This window comes from Barbus barbus, assembly GCF_936440315.1.
Source record: "Barbus barbus genome assembly, chromosome: 12".
Classification (NCBI taxonomy): domain Eukaryota; kingdom Metazoa; phylum Chordata; class Actinopteri; order Cypriniformes; family Cyprinidae; genus Barbus; species Barbus barbus.
The window spans coordinates 30,267,019-30,281,390 of NC_136740.1; the positions used below are offsets into that span (position 1 = coordinate 30,267,019).

General features: G+C 37.1%; 1 protein-coding gene across 1 annotated transcript in view; it reads left to right on the top strand.

Annotated features, from left to right (window-relative positions):
* Positions 1 to 5,716: 5,716 nt before the first annotated feature.
* Positions 5,717 to 14,372, top strand: part of LOC306878587 (igLON family member 5-like) — a gene marked incomplete at its 5' end in the record, with an annotated part of 39,442 nt that continues 30,786 nt past the window's right edge. Inside the window, 2 exons of the mRNA XM_079431009.1 lie at positions 5,717 to 5,783; positions 9,075 to 9,156. Coding sequence (XP_079287135.1) covers positions 5,717 to 5,783; positions 9,075 to 9,156 — 149 coding nt within the window. The remainder of the gene's footprint in view (positions 5,784 to 9,074; positions 9,157 to 14,372) is intronic.

Here is a 14,372-nt window from a genome sequence, read left to right on the forward strand (position 1 = left end):
GGTAGGTTTAGGGGTGGAGATGGTTGGGTTTAGGGGTGGAGATGGGTGGGTTTAGGGGTGGAGATTGGTAGGTTTAGGGGTGGAGATGGTTAGGTTTAGGGGCGGGGATGGGTGGGTTTAGGGATCAGGGGGTGGAGACGGGTAGGTTTAGGTAAATGTAAGGTGGGAGGAGTTGGATCTAGATCCAACCACACCCCCTGGATCTTGTTTTCTGTAGTGAGGTCCATCTCAGTTTTTCCCCCAAGTGGTGCAGGAAAAAAACAGCAAGAGATTAAATTATTGGGAAGTGTTCAGCGCATTATATTCAGGAGTCATTAATAAGCTCGTTCCATTGTGATACACCACAGCGCTTATGCATAGAAAAATTAAACAAAAGGCAAACGAGATCTAAATGCCAGAACCAGCGTGAATGCGCAGTTGCTCAAAAAATTCAATTTGCAATGCATTTTCAGCACTTTGGCTGGAGAAAAAGAAACTCTGTTCTGTCCGCACCGTTTTAAACACGATTTGACATGTTTAATGTTCTTTGCAGCTGTATTGAAAGAGACTCAAACCGTTTTCAACAAATCCGTCAAAGCGAGCCGCGGATGCGTTTGCGTGGAACCGTGGGGCCTTGTCTTTGGGCCGGAGCGTGTGAGGTTTTCTGCGAAGCTGCTAACAGTTTAACTGCTGTATTGATCTCGGACTGCTTTGGGTTTTGGGCTTTTATCCAAGACAGAAATGGGGGTAAAACTGACAGGTCTTGGGGGATGCAGACCTCTGCGCTGACAGACCTGGAAAGGTTCGATGGTAAAGATCTCCGCTGGAGTTTATCGAGCTGATTTCTGTCTCTTTGCCTCGTGGTGGGGCTGTGCATCGATGGAGATGTGGAGAGGGAATTACATGCGGAGAACTGAGCAGTATGTAAACATTACATGAACAGATTGAAAACATCAGCATCAGGTAATAGAAGCATGCATTACGCTGTGTGACGTGTTTTGTAGGAAAGCGTGGCGGGTTTACGCACCATATAGGCTGGTATAGGCTACATGTGTAATCAATACAAAAGCATGTGTAAAATGAGGTACAAAATCCCTTAATCTGTTTGCAAATGAAGTTAAATCTGTATCTCACGACACCAGCTAAGTCAATAGGCAATGTGAACTAAGTGGAATTAATGATCCGTTTAAACATATTCAGTCCATGAAACCCTCAGCCTCTTTAGCATACTTTACACAGCCGCAAGTTCCCTTAGATCAGCAGGTATTCCTGTTTTTGCTGGTTCATGCTGTGCAGTGCTGGTCTAGGTGGTCACTAGCTGGTCAAAAAAATTTTTTTGCTGCTTAAATGGATACTTTTTTTATTATTATTATTAGGGTTTTTTTTATACAACTGTTCAAATGTTTGGGGTCAGTAGCATTATCTTTCATTTAGATTTTTTTTTTTTTTTTTAAGAAATGAATATGTTTTGGCAATGGTGCATTATATTGATCAAAATTTACAGTAAGGACTTCATAATATATTTTAATATCAATTTTTTTTATAAATATATATTTCTCAAATAAATGCTTTACTTTTGAACTTGAAAAATAAAAATATATGATGGTTTCCACAAAAACATGAAACTGCACAGCTGTTGTCACAACACTGATAATAATAATAATAAATGTTATTACATCAGCAAATCAGATTTCTGAAAAATTGTGTAATGATGCTGAAAATGCAACTTTGATCACAGGAGTAAATAACATTTTACAATATAGAAAACAATTATTTTGAATTATCATAATATTTATAATATTACTGTATTTTTGCTGTATTTTTAATCAAATAAATGCAGGCTTGGTGAGCATAAGAGCTAATATGGATATTTTTTATTAATATTTATATGCATATATTTCTGCATATTTTAAGATATATTTAGCACTACTTTACATAGACAGCACAGCAGTATAGATTAAAACCAAAGCAGAAGATTATGAAATTGTAATTATATTTTCAGCATTAAGCATGTTGTATTTTGAATCAGATTTAGGAATTTTTTTATACTTTTCGTAATCATTTCATTATGCTTAAATTTCACTTTCAGCATACAAACTATTTTAATTTTCAGTGTTTTTATTTTCTATTTAAAAAGGACTGTATATCGTATAGGCCATATGTTGTAATATCTGACATTTATCACTTATTGAACAAGAAAATAAATTCAAATGTCATCCATACTGAAGTCTTATGATAGCTTTATTTGTGGAACAAACACAAAATAGTAATTTTTCACTGAAAATCTTCTGCTCTGCTGTAAATAAAGACTAAAGTTTTGACTGAACTGTTCCTTTCATCTAGTTAAGTGGGTAATGATGCTAACATGCCGGTCTTTTCAATAAGGAAGCTCAAATCTCTTCTCATGTGAAATTTTGAGCGATCCGTCTTGTTCTTGAGTAAACGGTGACCAGGTGGTTGAAGTCAGTGCGCCGCGGTGCTGTAGATGTGACAGGTGGCCAAATGGCAGGTATGAAGCCGCGCTCTGAACTCGACTGAGAGCATATAGGGGCTTCATGCGGCTCAGTCAGAGTTAATGGGATCAGACGTGGAAAAAACGGATCTATCTGCCAGTTAATATTTAATCTGCTCCAGCCATCTGATAATTCTGGGCTGGCTCTCTTCATCATAAAGGTGTCAGAAGGAAGCGCCTCTGTAAATATTTAATTGGTTGCGGTGTGCCGCCCACTTCTCTTCTTCATCCACTGTCTTCCCTTTAGCAGTTTTTTGTGGTCTTTGTCCATATGACTGCCAGGCCACATCATTGACTAGTGGTCAACTGTAGTATTGCAATTCAGTGGCTGCAGAAATTCACAAAAAAAATTTAAATTAACAATTTTATATTAATAAAATAAAAAAATAATAAAAGAACAGTGAAGATGTCATCAATGAGATTATTTACTTTCATTTTTAAAGTTATTATTTATTTTAACAAACATTTACATACTTTATATGTTCTCTTTTTATATTGGATGATTTGCTAAATAGATATTTCCATGTCGTCTTAATCATGTATAAAATTGAACAAAAATGAAAGTATTCAAATGAGATTAATTAATTTGTAAAGTTTATTTATTTATATATTTTAATATACATGACATATTCTCTTTTGGATAATTCACAAAATAGAAATAGGTATGTCCACATATCTATTTATTATCTATAAAAATAAAAATAAACAAAAAATTATCAAATGAGATCAATTTGATATATTACAATGCTCTAAATAGATATATCTTATTTAATATAGATAAATAGATATCCCCATGTGGTTTTAAATAGGTATAAAAATAAAAAACAAATGAAAAAAAATAAATAAATAAGATGAAGTTCTTTGCATTTGTAAATAAATAAATGTACTAATTTGTTAATACAAATCTACATATTTTGTATATTTTCTCTTGGATGATGCACTAAATAGATATATGTATAAAAATAAAAACAAAAAATAATCATGAAGTACTTTGTATTTGTAACAGTATTTATTTATTTACATATTTTAATAAATTACCTATTTTACATATTAAATATATACAAACACATATTTTATATATTCACTTTTAGTTTATTCAATTCATAGTTATTTCTTTTTTTTTCAGTGTTCGAAATCGTTACCATAATGTACAATTTTGGTTATATCACCCATCCCAGCCTCATGTAATATTAAAACTGGCAATCATGGGGAAAAATATAGTAATTTCTTCCTACTTCTCCCCCCGAGACTGTTTTCAGCAGGTTATTGTCACACGTTTATTATTTTCCCTCAATCCTCAGCATTCGTGATGGTTTGGCTTTCAAAAGTTTCAGTGTTTATTTGATGATCAAGGGCAGCGAGCAATAGATGTGCAGTACAAAGGCACCGCGGCTCTCCGCCATCGAACTCAAGCTCGCTTTTGTTAATAACTTTGCGCCAGAAGCAAGTGCAATTACAAACGAGAGCATGTAAAAGTCAAGGGGATACAAATCATGTTTGAATTAATGTCCCACAGGTCTCAGGGAATCAAGCCCCAGAGCCTCTGTGAGGCGAAGCTCCGAACGCAGTAAATGATGCATCTGTTTTAGGCCCAGTGAACAGTTAAAGGATGCCGAGGGTGTCTCTAGATGCTTTAGGAAGACATTTAACTTTGAAGGACAGAGCTAAAGAGAGCTTTGAGTTGTTGGACCAAGAGATGAAATGTAAGTGCTGCTGAATGAACGCCAGAGCTGCAACATGGTGTTAATGATCTGGAGAAAGTAGCTGCTACTATGAAAACTGCCTTTTCATGCTGCTTCGGCTCCTGTGGCTCCATGCTTGCTGTATTGTTGACACTTTGCTAGTTTTTTAATCTTGTTTTGTATTGTGACTTTCAGTTTCAGTTTAGTTAGACCTATTGTTCATAATCGTTCATATCGTTCTTTGTTTGCACTGCCGTAAAATTCAAACCAAATCACTTTATTGTCACTATGCATTATCGTGTTAATACAATATTTTGCATTTTGTTTTAAATTATTATTTTTTTAAAAATCCTTTTTCAGTCTAATCAAAAACAAAAGTTTAAACATGCAGTTGAAATATTATCTTGGTTCATTCTTCACACTGAAAATGAAAATATTGGGCAAGAGGCAGAATCAGTCATCATTTTCTTCTTAAAAGGGTCATCAGATGCAAAATTCACTTTTCCAGTTGTTTGAACATAAATGTGTGTTGGAAGTATGTGTGCACATCCATCCTATAATGATAAAATCCACCCAGTTGTTTTTTTTTTTTTATTCCTATTTTAAAATCCCCTTTCTCAAATCAGGCTGTTCTGAGAGCCCTGTCAGAATGATGTAGTTCTGTACAGGCCCCTCCCACGATAGTTGATTGACAAGGACATCTTACCTTAGACCCGCCCTGAGTGAGCTGAGAGCTGTCCGCCATTGTGTCGACTCCAGTGCAGGGGAAGACAAGAACGTCTCTGATTAATTGATTGAGGTGTTTGAAATTGATTTAACCAAAGTATGTTATAGACTTTTCATTAAGACCCTAAAGAATCATATTGACTTGTGGAAAATGGGCATTCGATGACCCCTTTAAACATTTATTAAATTAACGCTATGTAGACATATTATATGTATATTTAAAAAACAAAAATTCTACAATCCTTCAGAAAATTCGACATAGGCCCTCAAAAAGAATGCGGAAAATGCATCAAACTTTGATCTGTTTGTTTTATATGTCAATCAGACAGCCACTCTATGAGAGATGGTGACTTTGTACTGAATCTTTCACGGCTGTTTTCACACACTGCCTCTGGTCCATAGGGATCTAGATTGAGTTTTGACAGCTCTGAGATGGTGAAACTCTGATGTGAATCCTGTAGCACATTCATGATCTGCTTGCATGTGTACTATGGTTAAATCTAGAGTGGTTTTTATACTGCGTTGTACATATCTGGTACATTTACACAGACTTTTTAAAGACCCTCGTTTTTATGGTGATTTTAGATCTTAGACCACAAGTTAATGTGATTTTAACTTCATTTTCATTACATTTTTCTGCCTGTAATATGTTAATCTAGGTTGGATTCCTCGCTGCCCCCAAATATTCTTTTATCCCAGTAAGCAAATCTGGTCCGTCGTCTCATTTCTGCAGGGAACACCCTGGGAAAAGACCGATGTGGTTTGCACAACAGAGCGAAAATAGCACGGAGCACTTCATAATCAAGCGTATTTGTGCATGCGGCGTGTGAGTGTTGACCCAGCTAGAGATATAAAACGCCAGGCTGGGGAGCAGAACCTGCCAGGTATTAAAATCTGAGGTGCCAATTGAGCTGTGAAGATAAGAATTGAAAAGGGAATAGGGAATAACCCCCTCTATTTTATAACCTTCCCCATAATGCATTGGGACTGTACCTTGTGCATGCATCATCTGTTTGATGCAAAGTGTTCCAGTGTGTGTGGGTGCGTGTGAAGAGAAGAAACGGAAATGAGTAAAACGAGAAAAATAACCCTCAATGCTTTAAGTTTAATGCTCGTTTCATTGAAGTGTGCTGTTATTTGTCAGGACGTCTACAAGGTTGTTTCATACATCGCGAACAAAACGCAACAGTAGAAGGAACCTTGGCTTTTCTGAGAGTATAGGAGGAAAATATGTCCTTGAAGTGCATAGCAACTTAATGTGCTTTTAGGCCAGAGAATTTCAGAAATGTTGCGTGCCATTAACTGCAACCTGCACAGTGAATACTATGTATTGAATGCTGTTTTGGTTGTTTTAATTTGTGATGGAAAATGCAGTATATCTACTTTGCTGCTACCAAACATCATCGAGTTGCATGTTTAATTTTAGCGAGTTTGGTCATCTTAGAAATAGATATGGTTATTTTGCATTTAAATGTCTTAATTTTTGGCTGTGAAGAAGATTTTTAAAAAGCAACCATCACACTTGAAACAAAAGGTCATGTTAGGTTTGTCGCTCTGTAAGATACAGCAGTGTACATTAGTGTTCTCTGATGGAATAAATTAGCAATTTTTCAATTTACGAGAGCCAGGGATATTATCTGTGATTCATTTTATTTAGTTTAATGTAATGCAAAGTGTGTCTTGAGCCCAAATGCTCCATCAGCGTTTATCTTTTCTGGCTTTTTTTACTCGATTGGCAAGTAGATATAGAAAATCAATTGGCTAATGCAATATAGAAAATGTTTTTTGTTTGCGTCTAACCATATCTTTATATTTGAATTAAATTAGCATTTTGATTTGTATATAGCTATGTCTGTCAGTCAAGAAAAACATTTTTACATTTTTTTTACATTTTTCAGTTAATTATTTTAAATTTTTTTAAGTGCCACTCATAGGCTGTTTGCAATGCATACTAATATATGTTTGAGTACTGTAGTATATATATTGTGCACAGTATGCTGAATGTCTGTATGCGTATGCATTGCATGCAATATATTCCATGATGCAATGCTCTCAATTTACGAATAGTTCACCCCAAAAAACATTTTGGGAAACTTTCATGAAAATTTACTCACCGACAGTCCATTCAAGTTGTAGTTGAGTTTGTTTCTTGATTAGAACAGATTTGGGGAAATGTAGCATTGCATCACTTGCTCATCAATGGATCCTCTGCAGTGAATGGGTGCCGTCAGAATGAGAGTCCAAACAGCTGATAAAAACATCACAATAATCCACAAGTAATCCACACCACTCCAGTCCATCAATTCATGTCTTGTGAAGCCAAAAGCTGCGTGCTTGTGAGAAACAAAGAAACACATTTTAACTTTAAATGGTTGCTTCTGGCCAAAATATGAGTCTATAATCCATAATAACGCTTCCTGTAGTGAAAAAGTCCATCTCCTGTTTTCCTCTCACATCAAAATCCACACACAAATTTATTTAGAGCTGTTCTGGCTTGTAATCGGTGTTTGATCTGTGCATATTTCTCTCTTGATTGAAATGAGATGTCTTTTTCACTGGAGAAAACAATTTATAGATTATGGACTCTTTTGGCTTCACAAAATGTTAATTTATGGACTGGAGTAGTGTGAATTATTGTGATGTTTTTATCAGCTGTTTGGATTCTCATTCTGACGGCACCCATTCACCACAGAGGATCTATTGGTGAGCAAGTGACGGAATTCTACACTTCCCCAAATCTGATGAAGAAACTCATCTACATCTTGGATGTCTTTTGGGGTGAGTGCATTCTCAGCCAATGAAAATTTTTTGGTGAACTGTTCCTTTAAACCTCCATTTCTACTGCAATATCAAGCACCATTTTTAACGCTAATACTAATGTAGATTGTATGTAGTGAAATTGCGTGCACGGCCTAAATACTGCGTACTGCAGAAATCATACTAGCTGCACAGACCAAACTAAAGCACTTGTCTTTAAAAAGAATGATTAATAATGAAAATAATGAAAGATGATTAAGCAATTACTCTGATTTAAATCAGTCCGTGCCCTTGTTCACCACCAAGTCGAGAAAACTTAATTTGGCAATGTCATTGCTGGTCACTTCAGCAGAAAATGCAAAGCAGCTTCATGCAATTTGTGTATGATACCATGATGCGCATGACAATGCAGCCCATGCTTCTTTTCATTACTCAGTGCAATTTGGTGCCTCCGCCATTGCTCCGTCTCAAATTAAAAAAGCCCAGTGCTTGGCCATCGCATGCCGCATGTCTCCTTTTGTCTTCCTCTCTGTCCAATCACACTTGGCAAGCCGTCGGTTCACTGGCTTCGCATTGCACATTGAACACCAAGACCTTCCGGGTGCTTCTTAACACTTGACTGCACTTGTGTCTCGTATATTAAACCTCGAAGGCAGGACGACCCAATATTGGCCAGCAGATATTAAGGACAGGGATTATGAGCAGGACTGGAAGACGGTGCCACGCTGGCATTTGGCAGCGTTGACGTGGCTAGCAACGGAGACACGCTGAGACAGCACCGATAGCACGCTAATCTCTGTTTGCAGAGGAAATTGGAGCATATTTTTCACACCCTGAATAGAAAAGAACAAGAATGGCGTTTGAAAACTTAAAAGGAATTTGACGTTGTTGGTGCCACCTGCAAACAGCCCAAGCAAATTCACATTTCCTCTAATGTCCCAGTTTGTTCGTATCCCAGTGTGTAGTTTAATTTGTGCATATGAAAACGCACGTGTATGTGTTTGTACACAAGCGACAGCGCTCATGCACGAGTGAGTGTGTGTGTGTTCGTTCCCATTGCAGTGGCGGTTCCTTCATTTCACGCTCTGCTGCTTCCGTGCGAATCCTCTTCCCCGGGCTCATTATCAGGTCTGTTCGACGAGTGCACGGCCAGGCGGCGTGCGGGGCAGGGCCCAATCATTATTCAAGCCCGCTGACGGTCAGCGCTGACGGCTCCATGCTGTCGTTTTGCGATCGTATTATTCTCTTCTTGCAAATAACTAAGCAAAACCACAAAAACAAATCCTGCCTGACCAGGATCAATGAGGTGCTCAGTAGCCGGCGCCGTGCCGCCCGGGGGACTCTGGGATGGAGTGGACCTTCTGTTGCTGGAATAACTGCTGTATGCTCACTGTCTCTCCTCTCGTTTTCTTTGGCAGGGCCCACCGGTGCTCAGGCGGCCGAGTTCGGACACTTGCCCGACAACATTACCGTGCTGGAAGGAGAAAGCGTCATTTTGAGGTGATTTCACAGCGCACCTGCATCCTTCTGTCGTGTGATTTAAAAACACTCTTTTAACTGCTTGGAATGAACTGTTGATCTTCTGCTTAGGGGGGGGGGGCTCACAAAATTAACTAATAAAACATGTAATTGTAATATAAAATGTGAAATAGAAATAAAAATTTGTGTGGCATAAAGTCACAGTTACACATTACACAATTACATAAAGTAACAATTATAAACTCTCGATTACAACAAATAAACTTGTAATTGTGACATACCTGTATAAAGACACTTTGTGAGATAATAAATCACAATTATGAGAAACAAAGAGAAATATAGCTGCAAGCAGCAATTCTGGGGCAAAGCCTGTCTAAGGGTTCCGTGACTTCTATAAATAGCTTAAATACAACAATGGCACTACTGCAGCTTTTGTTGCTTGACCCCTAGTGATAACTGTAAACCAACTTACAAATAATCCTTTAACATTTCTGCATTTGGCAGATGTTTTTACTCAAATCAGTTTAGAGCATATCCAAGTTATCCACTTTTATTTGTCAGAACATATGTTTCCTGGGATCAAAGCCATGACTTTTGCATTGCTAACAAAACACTCTACCAATTGAGCAAAAGGAACATGAAACGTGCGCAACTGTGAACCTTTGCGACTGTGAACCTGTGAAAGTGAAGCCATATGACTGTGAACCTTTTTGACTCTGAACCAATGTGACTGTGTGATTGTGATTTAAGTACACAAGGGGTGACAAACTCCCCAGCTTAATTATAGATTCATGAGTTTGCCATTCAGTGTTAATGGCAAACAAACTTCTTGTCTTCAAAGGTTGCTCAACTTGAGACCAGACTTGCGCACCGAGGTCAATGGGTGGTGAAGTGACGTGTGGCCAAATATGGTGACCCATACTCGGAATTTGCACTCTGCATTTAACTACCGCCCTTTCCCCTCTCTAGACCCCTTCCCCTTTCCACCTCCCTTCCCCTCTCGACTGCCCTTTCCCTCCCCTTCCCCTTCAGTGCTTGGCCCCTAATAATATTAATAATAATAAAATCAACAGATACAATAGGTGCCTATGCACCTGCGATGCTTGGCTCCGAATAACGATTCACATATTTGGATTTTAATTTGGAAAATTTTAAGCATTGCAAAGTTCCCATGGTTAAACACTTGCTACACATTGAATTTGTAGAAAATATTCAAAGTTTTAACCTTTTTTTCACACAGAATGCACATCATACACTGTGCATTTAATTTTACAGAGACTTGAGTTGTTGAAGGTACAACTGCAGCAATTGGCTCCAAGTGACATAAAATTACACAGTTATATAAAGTTGTACCACACGGGATTCAAAACCACAACCTCCCGGTCACGCACCTATTGCTGATCCTGTTACACCACTGGGGAGATGGGATTATACACAGATGCCGAAGATCAGAAGTTGACCTGAGAATCAATTAAAAGGAATGAATTTGTACTTAAATGCACTGTCATATTTTTAAATAGACTGACATGAGATCATCCTTGGAAAGGCACAGACCCTGCAACAGAAGCAACTTCTGCATCATTCCTTGCCGCAGTACCTCTTGCGGTCTGGGCATGCGTCACACTGAGTGGCGAACCCACGACATGTAGCATGCAGGATCCGTGGTGTAACACATTGAGCTAGTCGCTCATGCTTGTTCGCAAGATTACTGAAGAGAGGTTTCAGTGTGAGAATTGAGCTCACAAAAGCGTGAAATAGCATTTTAGACAGATTCGCATGCTAAGCTAATTTAATACTAATGTAGCTTACGGTTAACCTGATAGCTGAGAAGCCACAGAACGAATGGCAATCAGTTAGCATGCTAAGCTAACTAACATAAATCAACAAGCACAGGCACGTTCTAGTTTGCCGAAGTAGTTCTCAGGAACGGTAATGGATATCAAAAATCTGTTCAGTCATTTATGTGCGGCTCGGTCCAAAGATCGTATGATCAGATTTTGGACAAAATTTAACAAAATTTGTAGGAAGAGCAGCAATAAAACTATTTTTCATTTACTTCCATATGGCTGACAGATACATTCATGGAAAATGACAAATGAGTCAGAATCAGCATAACCCAGGGAACAAAACGACATAAAAATTACAAATTTTGGACAACATTTTCAAAAGTTATAAGCATTTTTGCACGAATCATGATATCTCTGGAACAGTAGGTGGCGCTGTATTCATTCTTCCAGGGTACCTCCAGAACATTGTGCTCATGATCCCTACCAATGTTTGTGCAGTTATGTCAAATGATTCAAAAGATATTGCAATTTATGACAAATTTCAAAATGGCAGACATGTGGTTCAGCCAATCCTGGCAAAATTGACATCCTCTGATTCGGCATGACCCAAGGAATCCATAGACACAGATTGTCCAAAACTCATCTGAGCCAATTTTGGGAAGAATTGAATTAATTTTGAAGGATTAGTAGCGACAAGACAGAATACTGTACTTTTCAAAATGGCCGCTACTGTAATGGGTGGAGTCTTAATGTAAGCTATTGAATGGGATCATCATGAAAAGAGTAATCAGGTGTACTAAGTTTCATTTTTCTAGAACAAGGGGTTCAGGGGCTATTTCCATTTCAATGTTGACTTTTTGAACTGATGGTGGCGCTATAGAGTTTGTCCTAGAGACCCCAAAGTAGGTCAGATCACTATTCATGGCCATCTCTACAAGCGTGCCAATTTTCATCATTTTCCTATGTTCCCTTCATAGGGCTGCCATAGACTCCCATGGGCCAAAAATAATAATAATAAAGAACACATACAGATACAATAGGGGCTACAGCCCTTCGGGATTGGCCCCTAAATATAGTGACCGTTGTGAGATATAAAGATGCACTGGAAGAAATTAAGTCAACTTTGATAAAGTGACAGCTGTGAGAAATAAAAACATTGTGAGATAAGACAACTGTAAGAAATAAAGTGGCAATTATGAGATATAGAGACACATTGTGAGATATTAAGTCATAATTATGAGAAATAGAGTGGAAATTGTGAAATATGAAGACGTGAGAAATGAAGTCACATCTATGAGATAAAGTGGCGAATGTGAGATATTTAGTCACAATTACGAGAAACAAAGTTTCATTTATGATATATAGACACATTGTGGTAAATTACACCATCATTATGATAAAGTGGTGTTTGTGTGATACTGTCAAGACACATCGTTAAATATTAAGCCATATTGTGACAAATTAAGTCACAACTATGAGAAATAAAGTGTTAAATATAAAGACATATGAGAAACAAAGTTGCGAAATATAAAAAATATTAAAAGAGTATGTAAATAATATTAAAATAATACTGCCAAGCTTTTGCTTGTGTCTAACAATTACCCATTTATACTGCATTATTCCTCGTCTTGAGTCGTTTGGGACATGTACCTTTATTTTGATATATTCTGTTTTTATATATATCGCTGTCATATTTAAATAATGCAAGGCAGTCCTGCTACTGATATCAATATACATATATATATATATATATATATATATATATATATAAATATACGGTCATATCGCCCAGGCCTACTGCTCTTGTCATGCTCACTCGCTGGAGAGTGCATTTTTTACATTTTAATTTCACTCTCTCTAGTTTTATTGTTAGTCAGTTTCCAGGCAGAAATGACTTGGTTTCAGTCTATCAGCCAGCAATTGAACTCCTGAACCTGCTGTCAGGGGTTCATATTCTCAAAAGCACCATATTATTATTCCACACAACTGCACCAGGAATGGGAATTGATGTGAGATCACAGTTTGATACGCTGAAAGTCAAAGCTGACATGAATGTGAGTGATATTTAAGCCTTAAATGTGTCACGACTTCTACATTTAAGATCAGAACAGAACAGTGGCATCTAGAGGTCAACTGTGGTTAATGCATATCACTCGACCGATGGGCCTTACAGTATGTGGTCTGATTCAATAACATGTGAAGTTGTCAATTATTATATGGCAATGTTTTTTCTTCAGTCTTTTTTATTTATTTTGCTGTCTTCAGTGTTGCTGCTTCTTAAACTAAACGATACTTGATGCAAATAACTGACGAAGCTCTGAATTGCATTTTTGCATTATTTACAAAAGCCAGCGGGCAAAAGATAAGATTATGAGCAGTGACCCGAATGTGTTGAGACAGACTTCAACTAACTGCATCTCCAGACTCGGGAGTGTTTTTAATTTCAAACACTGTCAGTCATCCATATCACTGCCAGTTTTTGCAACGTTCCATTTGGAACAATCAATGGTTGTATAGAGAAGCTTTTAGACTTCTCAGGATGAAAATAATTCAATGCAAGCCTCACTGTCCAATAAACAAATCATGCTCCTGATGCTCTCATAGACTCCCAGTGGAGCACAGCATCCAGTCAGGACCCAGAATGACATGTTTAGAGCCTCTTGTCCAGTGAACATTGATCTCTGCACCACTGAAATCAATGTATTTATAGACCCCACTGAAGTCTGCAAATATATTTATATGAGAGAGAACACCTAACTGAATCAACCCTCTATGCTTATGTTGGCATTTTTTTTTTTTTACGATCTAAGTGTAATATAATTTGAAAACATAACAGCTAAAGTTTTAGGAAACATCAGACAATCAAGCATTTTTTTTATGATAGAACTTTAGTAATTATAGCTAAAATGTGGCAACCATGCATTTTTAATCATTTAATAGCCCGAGGCTAATGACAGACATTATTTAGTTGTCGTTATTATTATTTTATTTGAGAGAGTTACTCGTAATTTAAAGGGATGTGAGTGAGTGCTGTGATATTTAAACTTTTTTAATTATTGAAATGTACCTAGAATGATATTTAACCCTCTATCGCATTCATTAAGAAAACATGGTTTTAAAAATGTTTGATTCAGTTTTCATGTGTAAGAAAAGTTATATTGGGGAATAAATGTAAAGTAAATACCGAAAAATAATATGGATGAATGAATAATTTGAATAAGCAGTGTGATAGTGCTGTGATATTTTTTTCACAAAATACCTAGAATATTTAACGTTTTGGTGCATGCATTATGAAAACGATAGTTTTAAAAAATAATTCTGTTTTCATGCTTAAGAAAAGTTATAAATGGGATTTGGGAGGACTTTTAGATGTAAAATAAATACAGAAACATTATTAATATGAAAAATATTATAGCTCAACTAGAGTGACCATCAGGTTCTTGGTCACCA